The sequence below is a fragment of the Ahaetulla prasina genome, chromosome 6 (genome assembly GCF_028640845.1).
Source record: "Ahaetulla prasina isolate Xishuangbanna chromosome 6, ASM2864084v1, whole genome shotgun sequence".
NCBI classification, from domain to species: Eukaryota; Metazoa; Chordata; class Lepidosauria; order Squamata; family Colubridae; genus Ahaetulla; species Ahaetulla prasina.
Window position 1 is genome coordinate 51,183,029 of NC_080544.1, and position 20,652 is coordinate 51,203,680.

At 34.0% G+C, this 20,652-nt stretch overlaps 1 protein-coding gene across 3 annotated transcripts in view; it reads right to left on the bottom strand.

The window, feature by feature from the left end:
* ATRNL1 (attractin like 1) overlaps window positions 1-20,652 on the bottom strand; it is a 618,957-nt gene that overhangs the window by 368,880 nt on the left and 229,425 nt on the right. For 2 of the 3 annotated variants that reach the window (XM_058187058.1, XM_058187059.1), the window contains exon 25: window positions 13,497-13,558. In XM_058187058.1, coding sequence (XP_058043041.1) covers window positions 13,497-13,558 — 62 coding nt within the window. Of the gene's footprint in view, window positions 1-3,141; window positions 5,474-13,496; window positions 13,559-20,652 lie in introns of those variants that run through there. The other variant, XM_058187060.1, reaches the window with a different exon arrangement.

The window sequence follows — 20,652 nt, forward strand, 5'->3', positions numbered from 1 at the left end:
TTGTTCCGTTTAAACTAGAATTGTAACCAAAATAAACATGATATATTCTAAAGAAATTTGTTATTATGCAATGATAGAAATATTTAAATGCTAATATGTAGTTTTAATACTCATATGAAATTCTCAAGTAATATATTACATATTCATTACAAACTCATGAACAGAATTTTCATTAAAGACATATATCTATCGTTTATTTCCATGAATAGCACCCTTAACTTTTATCACTAGGAATTCTATTTTATATTAAGATTGTTTTAATATAATATGAAAGTGTGTTTGCAGTTGACAAAAACAATCAGCCACTATTTAAATATAGAACTTATTCCAACTATAAGAAACTTTATATAGGAAACTATAGGATTCTTTAATGTACGGCAGGGCAGGGGAGAGCAAGAGAGGAGAGGAGAGGAGAGGAGAGGAGAGGAGAGGAGAGGAGAGGAGAGGAGAGGAGAGGAGAGGAGAGGAGAGGACACCAAATCTGATTTACACAAATTAAATATCACTATGTTGACCAGTTAGATACAACTAATTCTCATTATAGAAACAGAACATTTCTGGATTCCTAACAACCATTTTAACACCCAAGTAAGATGTATGGAGTTATCTATAGTGTCCCCAACGTATTGCTTTTGAAAAGAATAAAGAGTAGCATTTGTTTCTAGGCTAGTAGGTATCCTTCTTGAGGAAGATAATTACAGTTGAAAGACAGAAGCACTTGGAGCTTTGGCCTTGGGTACACAGACCCAGTAGAATATTTTTGTAATAACTTCAATACATGGTTGGTTGGTTTGTTATTTCTATGGCTCCCAATATGCAAAATCTGACTTTGGGCAACATATCCAAAAGTCATAAATGACCTAGCTCATAGTTCTTTCCTTGTCTCCAAGCAACTATCTGTGTTTTATGAATATTAAAACACCGTCAAACAGCAAAAGATAAAATAACAATAATTGCAAAGAAAACAAATCTGAAAGAGAGCAGAAAAGAAGAAAGACACATCAACTATCCACTCTAAAGGCCAGGGCAAATGTCAAGTCTTGAAGCCCTTTGAAATTAGGAATGTTTTTAACCATCTAATTTAAAACTATATTTTTTCATTCAAATGTCACCATATTTCAATCAGCAATGAATAAAATATGGTTAAAGCCTTTCTAGCTATAGATAGATAGATGATAGATAGCTAGATTAGTAAGAGTAATGCTCTTAATAAAATAAATTTAAAAATATCCCTATCTGATTAGTACTATTATTATTTAAAAAATCACCACGCATGGAGTCATTTCAATTTTTGAAAGTCCTGCCCAAGAACTCAGTTTTAAGTGGCTTTCTGAATAATATCAGGAGAGGCAAGTTGATTTTCAGTAAGAAACTATTCAAATTCCTAGCTTCAATCTCATTCCCAGTTCCTAGAAATAGATTATTTCTAGTTACTTTTCCCCAGATAATCACATTGGTCGGGATAATATCTGTTAGATTACTTGATTCTAGAACTACTTAGGCACCAAACCATATAGGGCTTTATGAGATATTACTAGAACCAGCACCATAAGCCTCCCTGAAGTTCTTTTCTGTTAATTTGAACTGTTAAACTAACTTGGATCAAATGTCCAAATTGAAAATGAATTTTGCATTGATCTGTATGGCTTTTGTCTAGGCTACTAATACATTGTTTGTCTTACAGTGATTTGGATTTAACTCTACTGTGTAGAACTCCATACGCAAATTCTTAGGAATTTGTTACAATATTCTTTCTTTTAAAACATATGTTTATTGTCAATTTTAATTGGTTTTTTTTTGTCATTAAATTTTATTCTAGATTACAGAGAGATATTAAATTTCATTCTAAATTACAGAGAGACATTGATAGTCAGCAGTAAGTTAAGATAATAAAATAGTAAGCAAAGATGGAATGTTTTTCATTATTTCCTTATTAAAAAAGCCAACAATTCTATTCAATTCACTGTGAATATTTATGGTATCAGTGTGATATCTTAGCATACTTTTATTCTTGGTGATGTGTACAAGGTGTCCAGTATTATATTACCCCTGGAGGAATAAAATGATATTTGCTAGTGAAATAACTAAGTAAATTTGAAGTTTCTTTTTTGACTTACAAAGTCACTTTGACTCTGAATCAAAGTCACTTTGACTTTGAATCACTTTGATTCATTTGAATTGTTTTCAAATCACCAATTCTTTCTATTATCATACTAAAAATAGTATTCCTGTTCTTCTTCCCAAAATGTTCAGGAATAAAACTATAATTATAATTCGGGAGAAGGGCGGTATAAAAATCGAAATAAATAAATAAATAAATAAATAAATACCACCTTATCATCTTCTTTTTTCTCTACTGTTCCTAGCATTACTGACTTCTCAATGGAAGGAGGTAAAAAAGTAAGGGAGTCCCTGTGGATTTCTAAGGTCATGTGATCAGCATGCCTATGTGCCCAGGCACATGGAACACTGTTACCTTTCCACTGAAGCGGTATCTATTTATCTACTTGCGTTTGCATGCTTTCGAACTGCTAGATAGCTGGGGCGAAGACAGGAGTGTGGCACTCAGATCTTGAACCTAGGCTGCCTCCTTTCCAGCCGACTAGTCCAACATTGGGCTAGTCCAATTGTGCTGCTGACCCATTGTGCTGCCTCTCAACAGAAGTAGATCCTTCCATGAAGTGTCCAAAGTATGATAATTTGAACCTGGGTCATTTGTGTTTTAGATGGGTGTTCTGGATTAATTTGTTTATGATCCATTTTTGTTTTCTTGGTTTTCCATGATGTTCTAGGAGTACTTCTCCAAAACCAGCTCATAATTGCCAATACCCTTTTTATCCTACTTCTATAAAAGTCCAACTTTTGCTACCACAGCTATGAGAGAGAAAAGTGCTTTCTGCCTAATTCTGATTTTTGTAAGAATAGACCTGGGAGGGCAGCTGATTTTTTTTCCCCCAAAGACTTCATTGCTACTCTACCAAATGCTAACGTAATTCTTGACTTCTGGTTTCTTTATTGTTGACAGTTAATCCTAAAATATAGAAATTATTCACCATTTCATTGTCATTGTAACTTCATTGTAATTAAGGTGACCAACTATTTTACAATGAGGAGGACACAAATAAATTGAAAAAAACAATATCGTAAATAAAAGAAACATTTTATTCATTGCAACAATAATATAGAATACACTATAATATGATAAATGCATAATAAAAAACATTTTAACAATAACATTTTATATTGTAATTATGTTTACATGCCTATTAATTATTATTTAAATGAGTACTTTTTCATTGAATGAATATTTTTTGTCAATGTATCATCTTCTAACAATATATTGGAAATATCTGAACAAGAAATATCCTTTATATTGAATTTTACGGCAAGTGCTGCAGTTAGAGTATCAACATTCAATCTCAATTTCTCACTTTTCCAAAAATTATTAGCAATTGAAAAAAACGCTTTCAACTGCTGCATTAGTTCCAGGGCAGCACAGCATAAATTGAACAAGAATAAATAAATTTTCACATGGAATATGTTCATTTTTGAAATGGCTGAATATTTCCACCCATCTTTTATCAATTTCAATGTGTTTATTTTCCCACTGTATTAATTTTTCAGAATTTAAAAATACATTTAGTCTTCTAATTTCTTCAAAGAGACGATTGTCATCTATTTTAATGTCTGGCATTTCTTTAGATAAAAACTCAACACAAGATTCAATATCTGTCCAATATACTTTCGATGAAGTCAAAAAACACCATTGAAAACTGTTATTTCCTGTGATGTTTGTTTCAGACCATTCTTTGATACATTGAAAACATGTTTGGTAAAAATTCTGCATTTCTTTGATAAACTTTTCCGTTATGCCCAGATTTGATTCTTCTAAGTATGACAATTTTCTTTTTATAACTAAAGGAAGAATTTTTTTCTTCAAATCAAGTTTTACCGTATATACTCAAATATAAGCCGATCCGAGTATAAGCCGAGGTCCCCAATTTTACCCCAAAAACTGGGGTAAACTGGGGACTCGAGTATAAGCCGAGGGTGGGAAATGAGGCACCTACCGGTTGGGGAAAGCCTCCCTCCCTCAGCTGAGAAGGCTGGCGGCTCCCCCGCCCCGCCCTCTCACTGCACCGGCAGGGCTTCCGTCCGGTAAAATGTGAAAAAAAGAAAAAAAAAACCTCGAGTATAAGCCGTATAGACCCGAGTATAAACCGAGGGGACGTTTTTCAGCACAAAAAACGTGCTGAAAAACTCAGCTTATACTCGAGTATATACGGTATATTGAAGGATAAAGTCATTCAAAATAAGACTAACTTGTGTAGCTGAAATGTGTTCACCTTCAATCTTTTGAACTGTTTTGTGAAAATTAGATGCTTGATTATGTACAAAATCATTAATATCTCAGATATTTCATTATTGAAAAATGATTCCAGGATTTTAGGACATTTGTCTAAATTTAAAAATATGAACAGAGGGGCTCAAATAATTGTAGAACAAGCTCTACAGCAGGTGTTAGAGCAAGCCATCTAACTTTTGAATATGGACTAAGTATTGAACATTCGTTTCTTCACAAAACTGTTTTAAATAGCCACATGAACAGTAAAACGACTAAAATACAAATAAATTGTAGTTATTATTACTTCTACATCAATTGGCATGGCACATGACGCCGTGTTTACTGCATTTGACAAAATATGTGCATTACAACCTATTCCTAGTATTTTCTTTTGGAGTAAATCTTGTCATTTTACATACACATTATTCACCCCTTTGCATCTTCACCCATCAATATTTGTGTTTGTATTATCAGCTGTTAGTGCAACAACTTTGGATTTAAAATTGTTTTCATTTATTACTTCGTATAGATAGTTTGACAAAATTTCAGCAGTTTCGCCCTCAATGGATTCTAAATTTAAAATTTTTACTTGAATGCCCTTGGTAACATTAAAATATCTTACTAGTATCGGATACAATTTAGTTTCATTATGATTGGATGCATCAGATAAAACTGTTACAAATGCTGCAGTTTCCAAGTCTTCTGTAAGTATTTTGTCATGGTAATTTAATAGCCTCGCATTTTGTCCTGGCGCATGAAAATTTAGCGTCGTGAAACTTTTTCAATAATTTAGTTATACAATCCATACTATAAAAACTTTGATTGTAAATTATGGTATGAAATGCAAATATTCCCTCCATTGTAGCTAACTGTTTTTCATCTTCAGAATAATTTGAAGTTTTAAAAAAACTTGTTACTTTACAACTGGAAGCAGATGCAACTGATGATTGCTTATGTTTCTTGGTGGTCAAGTGTTTCGTAATAGCTGCTCTGCCCCCAACTGCAATATAAAATTCTCTGCTGCAAATATTGCAGAAACAATGTTATCCTTCTTTGATATGAGAAATGGAAATTCCTTATTCAATTTATCGCTGAAATGGCATTTCCTCTTTTTTGATTTTTCCATCCCTAAATGAAATTTAAAATTAAAAATAAAATATAGAGCTACACTAACAATGCAAGCACATTCATTATGAATAAATAAAATTAATTATTAAAACTGAAACAATAGCATAAGCAAATAAACTTGTAAATAAAATTATACATATGTGGAAATTATTAAATAGATAATGAATTAATAAAACGTGAATTATTGTGCTTACCTGTATAGATTGAATATTCATTGAGAAAAAATGAGTCTAATGTGTGCGTGTATGCCGTATCGTGTTTGGGTAGGAAGTAAACAAAGCCACCTGCCTGCGGTGCACTCTTGCACGCGGCACACTCTCTCAAAACAATTCCCCTGTGTGGAGCACATGCATCTCATAATTGCATCTCGCCACACTGTACCAGGCCTTGACGAATCGTCATGTCAAATACAAGTATGTCACATCATATGCAACACATCAGATCGGCATCGATTGAATACAAAGATTTACCGAAAAGGAAGACACGTAGGAGGACACTTTTTAAGAGAGGACAGAACTTACAAAAGAAGGACTGTCCTCCTAAAGGAGGACGATTGGTCACTTTATTGTAATTATATGTTGTTCATTATAAATTCTAAATCTAGCAGTATGTGTTATTATTACTATGGTTTTGTTTAATGCTAGTGCCATGCTTCTTACCTTTCATTAATAGAGATTCCAAATCATTTTTTTCTTTCAGCTAACAGAGTAATGTCATCAACACAACACAGGTTATTAGTGTTTTAATTTTAAGCCTAGAGCTTTAACAGTACAACAGAGCATGCCTCTGTTATAGCGAAATATTCTGCCTTATTATATAGTGAACACTGGCTGAATACATTTTAAGTATCTCATCTATGACTGAAAATATTAGGGTATCCAAAGCACCTAGCACAATTAGAGATTGTGATAATAATTAGAGTTGCCTTATTGGTAAGATGGGCAGCATATACATTTAATAAATACATAAATAAAAATAAATAGTTTTACCGTATGGGATTTGTGGGGGAAGAGGTTGTCTTGGGAAGGGAGGGAGGCAGGGACTTTATAACGAACACTGATGTTTGAATATATTTGAAACTGCAAATCTCTCATTTCCTAGCTAAAAAGTAAAAAGCTAATTAAGAGCCACTGAATCAGTTCTTGGTGACAGATATTTGTCATCTTGATCCTTGGTATTATTGTGTATTTCTTCCAAGGAAGTTCTATAATTTCCTAGATCTTGTCTTCCCTGTCTTCTACATGCCTTAAAAATAAGTACAAAATGGACAATATTCTGAAAAATTATATGTGGTCTAAATATGTATTGATACTTAATCCTAAATGAGGTCAATCAGATTCCTTCCTAATTACAAATAGTAACGTTTTTAGCAAATCTGATTGTATATAATGAAATAAAGTATAATGTTTGATTTATTCTCATATCATGTATTTCTTTTTAAAAGAAGAAGCTTTATGCTTATAATATATTTTTTTAAAAAAGGAACACAATCTAGACTAAATAAAAGATCTGATCTGTTAAGTAAGATTCTGTTAGACATTTTTGTTTCATTTAAAGTTATGCATCTATTCAAAAGGAAACATAATACTAACCTTCATGGCTAAAAAATTGTATTTCTTTTAGGAAGGGAAATTTGCTTAGCAATGTGACATGTGAATGGATGCACATGTGTCATTTCATTATATGTAAATATTTCAGAATAAGAATTGCAAACTGTGCATGGTACTTTTTTCATCTCCCAGTACGTAACGCATAACAAGAATATAATAAATGATGTTTATGTATTTTTTTGACTAATTATTCCAGAATTTTCTTTTTATATATATTAATAATGTTAAATGACTGAAAAAGAAGTAAGCCCATATTAGGAAGTGAGGCATGATGAACACTAGAAGGAACTAAGGCATCTGGCAGAAAGGAGTTAAACTAGCTAAGCCAGCCGTAACTTTTCCTTGTCTTAAATATACTTTGAAAATGGACTCAAATATTAATAACTAATATTACAAAATGATAGTTTCAAGAGTGAAACTGTTAAAAGATTATGAAAAACAATTAAAGATGCATTTCTTATCTGACACTATAGTATTTGAAGGCATGGAAGACAACAAAATTGAGATTACCAAAATACAAAAGAAAAATTGAGAAAAGGATGTGGACATGGAACAGCTGTTACGAGAAATTCTGGATGATGCCTCTTTATGGGATTGGCAAACAAGGCTGCTGAAAGCTTTAAAGGCAAGTTTGAATGCAAAAAGCTGATGAAATATTAAATCTGTGATGCCACTGGAATGAATTAAAGGTCAAGATTGTGAAAAGCAAAAAGAAGGAATATAAAGTTGGACAATTTGAGCAGGGATAAACTATTTGTTTGATACTTCTAATGGACTTTTTCGCTGAACCAGAATGGAAAAGATGATGATTTGTGTAGTTTGCTTAGATAAAAGTTAGGCTATGGAAAGAAGATTTTTTTTTAATATATGTAGTTGTAAAAAAGGGTAAAAGGTTACTATGTTAATTTACGCATAGTGTAGTGACGGTTGGAAGTCATTATTTTTTTTCTTTTTTCCCCTGTGTCTTCTGAACTTCAAGTTTACTTTTTTGTACTTTAATGTTTCTTAGTTTTTACTTAGTTTACTAAAAATGTTAATTTAAAAAATTAAAAAAGAAAAAGAAAAAAGTAACATAGGTATCCCAGCTGCAAGTTATTTTCATTTTGCAAAAGTGAGGAATACAATTACTTATTCAATATACAAATGTCTTCAATTTATATAGTTTAAAAAGTTTTAAAATTATTCAATCCTTTATTATTTAATATAGGACTTATTAATTTATTTTTACTAATGTATATTAAAGAGGTAAATAAATTAGTTAATTAATTAATTAGCTAGTTATTTATTTGGGGATTTTTTAGATTGATTGGCTGTCCAACTCTGTATGCTGATCTAAACAGCATGCATGAATAAAATCCAAAGTACAATAATATCCAAATTACAATGTAAGTCAATAATATTGACAACTACCAAACAAAATGAAATATCAGTCATATAGAATTGGACCTATCAATATACATGCAATCTCCCAAGATGGGTTTATCTATCATTCATGCCCAATGAAAAGAAATTTTTAAAGCTTTCTACATGTCAGAGAAGAAAGGTTCTGAATAGGAGTTGAGCATTCATGACGATTCCCAAATTGCTCACCACCTTCACCAAATTCTGAATAGGAGAGTGCCATCTGTTCCAGAAGCAGAGTATCTCTCAATTCATGGATGTGAGGCTCCCAAATACCCAGCACTTATCCATTTATATATCCATTCAAATATATACTTAACTAGGATTGAGTCAAAGTCTGTTCTTACTTATCTATGCCGTATAACCTACTAATATGGAGCAGAATATTCCTTTTTATACCAGCTGGGTTTGTGCCCAAGGTGGAACTAGAACTCACAGTTTCCTAATTTTTACCCAGATGCGTTAACCAACACACCAAAGTAGTTTTCTTTAGTGTAACTTTTTTTTAGATCTTCAGAAGTCCTCAATAACTGATATTTTTAAAATATGCAAGGAAAAGCAACTTTGAATTATGGATCCTACATTGGTACTATGCATTAATACAATTATCCAATATGTAGAACAATTATAGCAGTGGTGGGATTCAAATAATTTAACAAATGGTTCTCTGCCCTAATTGTCGGCTGAGTAGGCGTGGCCAGGGTGGGAATGGCCAGGGGCAGGGGTGAAATGCTCCTGTTTCGATTGGATTGCCCGATCCGGTAGCGATGATGGTGGGTGGTTCGGAGAACCGGTAGCAAAAATCCCTTCCCCCCCCCGCCACTTCCCTCTCGCATGCCCAGCTGAGCTGCGTGATAATCAGAGGTGGTTTTTTTTACTTTTAAAAGCATTTTTTCTTCGGCCAAAAAAATGCTTTTAAAAGTAAAAAAAAAAGCCTCTGTTGATCGCGCAGCTCAGTTGGGATTGTCAGAACCCTTTCAAAGCATTTTTTTCTACAAGCTCTTTGGCAAAAGAGGCTGTAAAAAAAAAGCTTTTAAAAGTAAAAAAAAAATGTTGGCCACACCCACCCAGTCACATTACCCTCTCCCACAAAGCCATGCCCACAGAACCAGTAGTAACAAATTTTACATTTCACCTCTGGCCAGGGGGCATGACAACAATCAGCCTCCTGCAGCACTCTGCCAGCCAAAACGAGACACGGGGGATGATTACAAAATGTGGGCTTTGCTTTGTGACATCCAGCAAGCAAGGGGTGTGAACTGCAGAGAAAATACACTTTTGTTTGGTTATGAAGAAATATCCCCAAAGTCAGAAGTATACTATAGGTAGACTGACTTTTAGCTACACACCTCAGCTACACAGCAAACAGCAAATTTTGAAGCTCCAGGTAAAGAGGAATCATTTTAGGATGAGTAACTACAGTTTGCATATTGGAGGTTCCTAAAGGGAAGCTGGGCAACTCTATATGTTAAAGAACATTTGAGGGAGGGGTGCTGAATAGCCCTTCTCTGCCTGAGGCTGTAGAGACCTGGCACCAAGCAAAACACTTTTTGTGAAGCAACTGATCAACACTGATAGGGTAAATGAAAATAAGAACAAACTCTGCTCCATTCTAGGACTGATGTTGTTACCTAGTTTGGTAATGAAACATCTGCAAAAAAACCATCAAGCTCAGAGAGCACCAAGGAACCCACAGTTCAATCCTGAGCTACAAATATTCTCATCTATCGATAAACACTGTTTGGTTAGAGGGTCTCAGAGCCTGGATTATATGAGATGGCTCCAAGTGGATTTCATCTAAATTTTGATATAATTTCTGTAAATATGGCTGAGTAATGATCCTTCATACATCAAAAAAATATAAATCTATGGGATAAACTAATAAAAAACAGATTTGAAAAAAGAAAAGGCTCAGGAAAGAAAAAGAGTGAAAGTGTAAGAGGAAAATAAAGAAAGGAAAAGAAGGAAAACTAAAAACAATGACTTCTAACTTTCTTTGGTACAGATATAAATAAAAATAGATATCAAACTCTTACTCTAAGATTAACTTTTGTCTACACTATTTCCATAATCTCTTATTACTCATCAAAGCCCAGATCAATGTTTAAAATATCAGTTTCTCACAAAAAGTCCAGTAAGGATTCTTACCACTTTAATCACTATTTGTTAACGAAACCACAACTGATTTATTTAATTGCACCAAACTCTAAATAAAACAGGAATGGAAAATCCTACGCTCTAATGTAGACCCATGCTTCTCAACTTTGGCAACTTTAATGTGCATGGACTTCAATTCCCAGAATTCCCAGGAAGCATGAAGTTTGCCCATCTTAAACTTGTCAAGACTGAAAAACACTGATCTACAGATAGGGATTTTTCCATTCCTCTTTTACTGGTTCCTACTTAATTATGAGCAATCATAATGCAAAATCCCCATTTCAAACTCACCCCACAGTAATGATCATGCAAAAATCCCAACTACTTTCCCTCACTATCCTGGAAGCCAAAACAGGGTGTGGAGAGGGGGGGTGCACGATGCCCTCCCACACCCCATTTTGGGCCTGGAAGGCCTCCTGCACTAACCTGGAATCCAAAATGGGGTACACGGGGGGGACTCCAAGAGGGGCAGGGTGGGGCGGGACCAGCCAGAGGTGGGATTAGCCGGTTCCCCGGACTGGTAAAAAATTTAACAACCAGTTCTCTTGAACCGGTGCGAACCAGCTGCAGCCCATCTCTGATTATAACTAATCTAATAGTGCACAAATACAGTTATAAAAATAAATTGATTTTTTAAAAACTGGAAGATACCAGGGAATGAGTTAGCACTTCTCTGAGGATATATACTGTACATGCTGTATATATCAATGTCATTATTCCCAACATGTATACAGTCAAGGATGTGTATATTTGATTACGATGATGAACTCAAATCTGCCCAAATCAAACCATTACAGTCTCATTATTGAAAGTTATGGACTTAATCTACCATGCAGGTCCAGTGTGGATGGGTAAGTGGATATATTTATAAGGCATCTTATCCCTTACAGAACACTGGTTCTCAGATAGATTGAATAAGAGTTAGAATTGGAGATATATTAATTTAAATTACCATGTTCATTGTACCATTGAATGAACTAGAACAGGGGTGTCAAACTGGCAGCCCATGGGCTGGATGTGTCATGCACAGGCCACGCCCACCCCAGTTCCATGAAGGGAAAAAAGTTACAAAACTTCACGTGACGGCAACTTGATGCCACAAGTTTGAAACTTGTGAAGCAGGGGAAAGGAAGTAGGACTCACAGGCAATCCAACATTTGCTAGGACTGTTTCCATGTAGAATAATATATTGAGGATTTTTTGTTTGTGTCTCTGTGTGTCTGTGTGTGAAAGTGGAGATATAATAAAACCCAAATAGTAACAGATTTGATAATGTGATTTCTAAAATGATATAATATAAACAAAAAAAATTATAAACAGTCTACCCTATAAACCTATAAAGAAAGTATACATTTTGTCGTTTTGACTGTTGCAGACCTAATACAGTCAAACAAACATTGTAAGGTTTAATGTTGAGCTCATAGCATTTTCTTTATATGTACATACTCAAGGAACATAAAAGTAAAAACAAAGCTAAAAAAAGTTTAAATTGTTTAATGAAAATATAAAATAAAATTTAAAACAAGTTGTAGTTTCCTGCAGCATTATCCAAATTCCAATAGTAAAATAGGCTTCTATTTTCATATGTATCTTTGGTATTCTTAATTAATTCTACCTAATCCCTAAATGAAATAACATAGGAGTAAACTGCAGAAGCAGCTTTGTATATCACTCAGACCTATCTTGAAAATAAATGGAAGGACCTGAGAAAACATCAGATAATATAATGAAAGAAACTGGAGATAAGAAAGATAACGTTTCTGTTATGGTTCTGCAATATATGCTACTAAGCAGCAGACAAGTAATAAACTTGTGAATTTAACCACCATCTGCTTAAAAAAAAAAGAAGACAAGACAAGAAAGTCCCCTAGTTAACATAGAATCAAGGTGTTATTTAACATACTATTGGAACTATCCAGTTTTAAGTCAAGTTCACATTTCAAACCATCAGCAATATTAACAAAGAAGGTTGAGCATCCAACTTTAATATTGCAGTTGATTTACTGGAATTTTTCAGAATAAATGCAAAAATAACACTGGGTATATTTATCCCGAAAACAATAAAGGACATTAAAAGATTCATAGAACTGCTGTGGATAGCATAATATTCTGTGTTTCCCATTATTCAGTGCAATTTTTCATTCTCAAGCTTCACCCTGATTAATGTTGTGCTAGAACCAATTTTAACAATGGTTTCACTAAAATAATACATTCTTTGCTATCTTCCTATAAAATTATGGCCTGGCTGACCATGCACAGTATACCATAATATGATTAATCTGCTTTAAGGAAACAGCCCTTGTAGTTTGTTAACAAGTTAATGTATTGAACAGTTGTGATTTATTCATCAAACACAGTTGAACAAAGGTATATGTTGAATGAATCTAGTCTACAAATTGAGCCACAGGGTATCTTCCCTAATAACGCTGTAGAGTGGAAAGGGGCTTAACCTCTTATGCTGAAAATATTATAAGCTGCAGAACCCAAAACCACCCAGAAATAAAAGCCTACTGAAAAAATAAATAAAAGCTGGAAAAAATCAGAAGCATACCATACAGTACAACCTTAACCTTAAGTATGGGAAGAAAATATTCAGTATGCAAATATTACTGTTTGCCAGGTAAATAGCTAACATGAAATATTAACTATAACTTTTGCATAAGTGCATACAATAATATATGTATATTATATACGGTAGAATAATTAAGTACTTATTATGATTGTGACAGCATATTTCTATGCTATTACAAAGTGTCTCAGCATTAAAAAAGAGCAACCAGGGGATACAATATAGAAAGATTGACATGATGTGATTTAGCAGATTACATTATAATGATTAAAAATGGAAACACTACCTGAAGAAAGTAACAAAAAATTGCACCAGGTCCATGATGGTGTTGTGCTGTGAAAACGCAATCTGAAGAGACAGAGAAAGAAATGTGAAATAATGTTAAGGCCAATTCTACAAAAACATTATAAACAGAAATATTCTGTGTAACCTATAAATGATACTAATCCTCTTATAAAATCAAACTATTGTCCTTAGTATTCATTAGCTTGAAACATATACAATATAGTATATAACAATATTTTTAATTAGATACTCAGCCCATTCATCTGCCTTGTACAAAGTTTGAAACCCTAGATTGACAGGTGGATACATTTGGAAATATGAAGACAGTAATGATTTCTGAACATAGGGCTTCAAATTCCTTAAGTATCAGAAGAGATGGCACATTGTTTAATTTATTTATTTATTTTGTCACAACATCATACAAAAAGATTATATAGTATATAAACATATATATGAGTAAATATTAGGAGGTATAAGCATATATATATATGAAGAAGAAAAGAAAAACAATAGGACAGGAACAGTAGGCACGTTTGTGCGCTTATGCATGCCCCTTATGGTCCTCTTAGGAATGGGGTGAGGTCAATAGTAGAAAGTTTTTGGTTAAAGCTTTTAGGATTATAGGAAGAGACCACAAGAGTCAGGTAAAGTATTCCAAGCACTGATGATTCTGTTACAGAAGTCACATTTTTTGCAATCTAAATTAAAGCGGTTGACATTAAGTTTAAATCTATTGATTGCTCTTGTATTTTTGCAATTAAAGCTGAAGTAGTCTTTAACAGGAAGGACATTACAATAGATGATTCTATGAGTTATACTTAGGTTTTGTCGAAGGTGACGGAGTTCCAAGTTTTCTAAGCCTAGATTTCAAGTCTGGTGGCATAAGGTATTTTGTTGTTTTCAGAGGAATGAACTCTTCTTGTAAAATATTTCTGGACATGCTCAATTGTATTGATGTCAGATATGTGGTGAGGGTTCCAGACAGGCGAGCTGTATTCTAGAATTGGTCTAGCAAATGTTTTATATGCTCTGGTTAGTAGTGTAGTGTTTTTGGAAAAGAAGCTATGCAAGATTAGGTTTACAACTCTTAGAGCCTTTTTTTGCTATGTAGTTGCAGTGGGGTTTGGCACTTAGATCATTTGACATGAAAACTCCAAGGTCTTTAACGGGATGGGGGTCATCTGTAAGGTAATGTCCATCAAGTATGTACTTAGTGTTTGGGTTCTTTTTTCCTATATGTAAGACTGAGCATTTGTTGGTTGAGATTTGGAGTTGCCAAGTTTTAGACCAAGCGGTTAGATGATCAAGGTCTTTTTGAATGATAGATGTATTGTCTGTGGTGTTAAATAGTTTGACATCGTCAGCAAAGAGAACACAATTACTTGCGATATGGTCACAAAGATCATTAATGTATAGTATGAAGAGTGTTGGTCCAAGGACGCTGCCTTGAGGAACGCCACTCTTGACAGGATAGAGCATTGCCAATTTTGACCACTTATTGTCTGTTAGATAATGATGTTTACTTTTTCCAAAAAGGAAACTGTGATACTATTTTTCTAGTTTCTCTCCCAAAAGATGATATGTCCAACAGTACTTCATGAATCTGACCATGTGGAAGGTAGCAGATACGGACTTAATCACACCTCTTGAATACAAGGGGATGAGCTCAGTATTTTCGTAACAAGAAAACAAAGAAATTTCTGGCTGATCAAGTAAAACTGATAAAGGTTGGAGATTGGCTATTGGAGAGAATGTGTTCTGTTTTATGTCCTTTTCAGCTTTTTATTGTCTGTTTTGAATAGTATGTAAATGTGGTTTATCTCTGTGTCTATTGATGCTGATTGGTAAATGGATATACTATGGTAGTTAGGAAATATATTAAACAGAAGAATAGCAATAACAACATTCTGAAACATCTTTTCATGCCATCTTGGCATGTCACCTAACTAAACTGAGGCTTGGATTGTCACTAAATCATAGAATACTTAACTCCACCTTTAGTGTTATCTAGTTCAAAAAATATTTAGGATTTTTATTATTGTTGTTGTTTATCAGCATATGCTGTCCCTAAGGTCAACCTTGTTTTGGGTTTTATAGTACATATGCAGAATTTTCAATAATTATACTTCCAAATACCTTGCCCATAAGTATTTTATAAATCGCTTAGGGAAGCATATTTTCCCTTAAATCTTATGGCCTCTTTGGACTTAACAAAAGCTAAACTCTTGTTATTGAACATTACAGCCAAATGTCCTAAACACGCGCATTGCTTTTTTTCTTGCTATGTCAACATATTTTCTTGCCTGCCCACATAATATTCAGAAATTAATACAATTTTAAGATATTGTGTGTGAAATGCTATGCCTTCCAGTATATACTTTATTATTATAGTTATTTTTTTATTCCTATTAGTGTTTTACTGAAACAGACAATAAATATATTTCTGTAATTTTAATTTACATGATGAATAGTATATGATGCTAGAAGCTATAAACAATATAATCTTCAACTCTCACTAATAAATTGACAATAATTTATTTTACATGAAGTCTACATAAACACTTTCAGAACTACTATTTGGATGGCAGAAAACTTGAAATATAAGCCAAAGTAGATAAATAAGGAATAAGAAACAAATAAAATCTAATTAAATACCAGTTTAATTGTAGCATATGCTGAAAATAATAGAATAGAATAGAGTAGAATTTTTTATTGGCCAAGTGTGATTGGACACACAAGGAATTTGTCTTGGTGCATATGCTCTCAGTGTACATAAAAGAAAAGATACGTTCATCAAGGTACAACATTTACAACACAATTGATGGTCAGTATATCAATATAAATCATAAGGATTGCCAGCAACAAGTTATAGTCATACAGTCATAAGTGGAAAGAGATTGGTGATGGGAACTATGAAAAAATTAATAGTAGTGCAGATTCAGTAAATAGTTTGACAGTGTTGATAGAATTATTTGTTTAGCAGAGTGATGGCCTTCGGGAAAAAACTGTTCTTGTGTCTAGTTGTTCTGGTGTGCAGTGCTCTATAGCGTCGTTTTGAGGGTAGGAGTTGAAACAGTTTGTGTCCAGGATGCGAGGGGTCTGTAAATATTTTCACGGCCCTCTTCTTGATTCGTGCAGTATACAGGTCCTCAATGGAAGGCAAGTTGGTAGCAATTATTTTTTCTGCAGTTCTAATTATCCTCTGAAGTCTGTGTTTTTCTTTTTTTTTTCTTTTTTAAATAATTTTTATTTCCATTTTCCAACATCATATTTATGTACAAACTATTATCCATCATTAATCATTAATTTTATTTATTACTGATTCAGGCCTGCCCGACTGCCACTTCCTTTCTTCACAACCTCCCTCTCTACCCTCTACTACTTTCCGATCCTTCATCTCCTTCACTTTACTACATCCTCTCCTCCTTCCCCACTCCTCCCTTCTTCCAGCCTATCTAAACTTATTCCCCTCCTCCTTCTCAGCTCTTTCCTACCTACTTTCTTCCCTCCTTCTACCCTTTCTCCTTTTCTTTCTGAAATGGCAGTCGGGCAGCCCCAATATCATTTTAAATTTTTATTTCATATCTTCAAACATTATTGTACATTAATAATCAATCCATGTATCATTTCCCCCCCCTTTCCCCCCCTCCTCACCCTTTCCCCCACGGACTTCCCAGAGCAAATACCGGGTATTATGACCAACAATCACAAGCTAAAATATACAAAATATACATAACCTCCCACCCTCAAAAATTTAAAACTTTAAATCCCCTCACAATAAAAATAAAGAGATAGGAAAGAATAATAAAAAAGAAAAGAAGCAATACCAACTTCACATATTACTTCTTCTTAAAATCCATTTTTAAAATTAATCCATCTTCTCAAATTCAAATTTTTTCCACTTATATATTCCTTCAAATTTCATAAGTCCATTTCTTAAATTACAGTCCATCTTCTCGAACTCAAATTTTCATCACATATATTTCTTCAATTGTCATAACATTTAATGTCCATTCTTCTTACAGTCCATTTTAAAAATTAGTCCATCTCCTAAAATTCAAATTTTTCCCCCCACTTGTATATTCCTTCAAATTTCAGTCCATTTCTTAAATTACAATCCAGCTTCTCAAACTCAAATTCTCATCACTTATATATTTCTTCAATTGTCATAACATTTAATGTCCGATCTTCCAATACTACTCCATCAATCAAATATCATTTCGAATAAAGTCTCTCAAATACAATATTTCCAGCTTAACTTCATAACTTTTACTATCTATAAACCTGTCAATTAAAACAAATAATCATTTAAACTACATCCACAATATAACAGTAAACAGTTAAAATCATTACATCCACAACATTATCTAAATCCATAAAATTTACTTTCATCCTTCACAATTAAATAATATCATCCCATAGGTTTATACCATACAAATAACAAATAACAAAAATCCTATAATTTATATCCTAAACAAATCAATTCCAAAAATTAACCATAATCATCATATTCACATCTTAAACATTCCTCCCCTCTCCTATTCTATTTTCCATCGTTTCCAAACCAGTTAACTTAGCATCTAACAACAAAGGATTCCCACTCTTTAAAACATTAATATAGAAATGTCTTGCTTTCATCACTGAATTAAGAAAATACTTTCTACCTCTAAAATTCACTGACAAACCCATTGGAACTTCCCATCTAAAATATATCTGATGTTTCTTAAACTCATCCACTAGAAAAGCAAATTCTCTTCTCTTTCTTAACATTTTAGGAGGAATTTCCTTCATCATTTTTATATCTTGCCCCAATATTTGAAATTTATTTTTATAAAAGGCTTGCAAAATTTCATACCTAATCTTTTTAGTTGTAAAATAAATAACCACATCCCTCGGTACTCTATTTTGTCTTGCCCACCAAGAATTAACACGATAAATTCTTTCAATATTAATCTCAAAGTCTTCTGGCTCCACAAAGCCAGCCTGAGCAAAGGCTTGCGTAAAAATCTCTTTTAAATTTTCTTTCCTACTTTGCTTCAACCCCCTCACCCTTATAGCATATTCCATAAATCTATATTGTAATATTACTCTTTCTTCATCTACCTTTGCCTGTATATCTTCCATCTTATTATCTAAGTTCCAGTTGTTTTGATTCTTTTGAATTTCCTCCATTTTCCTTTGCAATTCTAAATTAGCTTTATTGATTTCTTCAAGATTATCTTCCATCTGAATACAAGAGCTTAATATTTGCGCAATTGCATCCTTTACCATTTTCATTTCCCTCTTCTGCTCTTCCACCACTTCTTTAAAATCCAACATCTCTTTCTCTATTTCATCAAATTTTTGATCTATTTCTGAAAAACGACTCTCCAAAAACTCCTGTAAAAAATTCCTTAATTCCTTTTTGATTTCTTCTTTTAATTTTTGAATCTGAACTGAAGAAATTTCAAAATCTTTAGTGACTTTTGGTACTATTTGCTTAAAAGCCATTTTTTTTAAATGTAACCTAATAACGGACAAAAAAAGTTAAAAAAAAATTCAAAAAACTTTTCTTCTAAATCACTATAATCCCAAAGAAGAAGAAAAAATATAAATCATAAAATTCTCATTTCTTCCATTTAGTCAGTATCTTCCTATATATCTTCTAGTACACTAACTGTTAATAAGCATTTCTTTCACTTTCGTTTCCAGTACACACATTCCACAAAACGCCATTTGCTTTCTTCTCTCCTATCCTCGCAACAAATATATCCTCAGGGGCTTGCAGTCTTCTTACAAACAAATGCTAGAACTCCAGTTTCTGCTCCGTCCACGTTACAATCCATCATAAATCAATATCTGCCGTGGAAACTGGACGCTACGTTTTTTACCTGCAAGAAAGCAGGAGCCGCCCCAGTCTGGAGCTTTTCAGGCTATGGAAGGAGCACTCCCCTCAAGCCTCCAGAAACTTTCTGTGGCTTTTTTTGGGTGTCTCAACTTCAGCCTGAATGCTCATCTCTCCCTCTTTGCCCGAAGGAATAGACTTACAAGCTATCAGACGATGATTTACGATGTCCTGACAGCTCTACAGACTGCGGGGTTAGCAGTCTAAACGAGACTGCTTTTTCAACGAAGCGGAGCCAGAGCGGAAGTCCTGTGTTTTTCTTGTTGGGTTGCAGAACCGAACCAGACAGTTATAGAGGTGCAAATGACAGACTCAATAATTCCTCTGTAGAACTGAATCAGCAGCTCCTTGGGCAGTTTGAGCTTACTGAGTTGGCGCAGAAAGAACATTCTTTGTTGTCCTTTTTTAATGATGTTTTTGATGTTGGCTGTCCATTTTAGATCTTGCGATATGATAGAACCTAGAAATTTGAAGGTTTCTACTGTTGATACTGTGTTGTCTAGTATTGTGAGAGGTGGAAGTATGGAAGGGTTTCTCCTAAAGTCTACCACCATTTCTACGGTTTTGAGTGTGTTCAGTTCCAGATTGTTTTGGTTGCACCACAAGGCTAGTCGTTCGACTTCTCGTCTATATGCGGATTCGTCATTGTCTCGAATGAGACCAATCACTGTTGTGTCATCTGCGAACTGAACTTCAGTAGCTTAACAGATGGCTCGTTGGAGATGCAGTCATTGGTATACAGAGAGAAGAGAAGTGGGGAGAGCACACAGCCTTGGGGGGCCCCTGTGCTAATTGTACAGGTATTTGATGTGATCTTGCTTAGCTTCACCTGCTGCTTCCTGTTTGTTAGGAAGCTTGTGATCCACTTACAAGTCTGTTCCGGTACCTGTAGTTGGTTTAGCTTAGTTAGAAGAATGTCTGGAATGATGGTATTGAATGCTGAACTGAAGTCTACAAAAAGGACCCTTGCATAGGTCTTTGGAGACTCAAGGTGTTGTAGGATGTAGTGCAGAGCCATATTAACAGCATCATCTGTTGATCTATTTGCTCGGTATGCAAATTGCAAGGGGTCTAACAGTGGATCCGTGATGGTTTTCTGGTAGGAAAGCACTAGCCTTTCAAAGGTTTTCATGACTACAGATGTTAGAGCAACTGGTCTGTAGTCATTCAGTTCCTTGATGGTGGGCTTCTTCGGCACTGGGATGATGGTAGAGCGTTTGAAGCAAGAAGGAACATAGCACATCTCTAGTGATTTATTGAAAATATGGGTGAA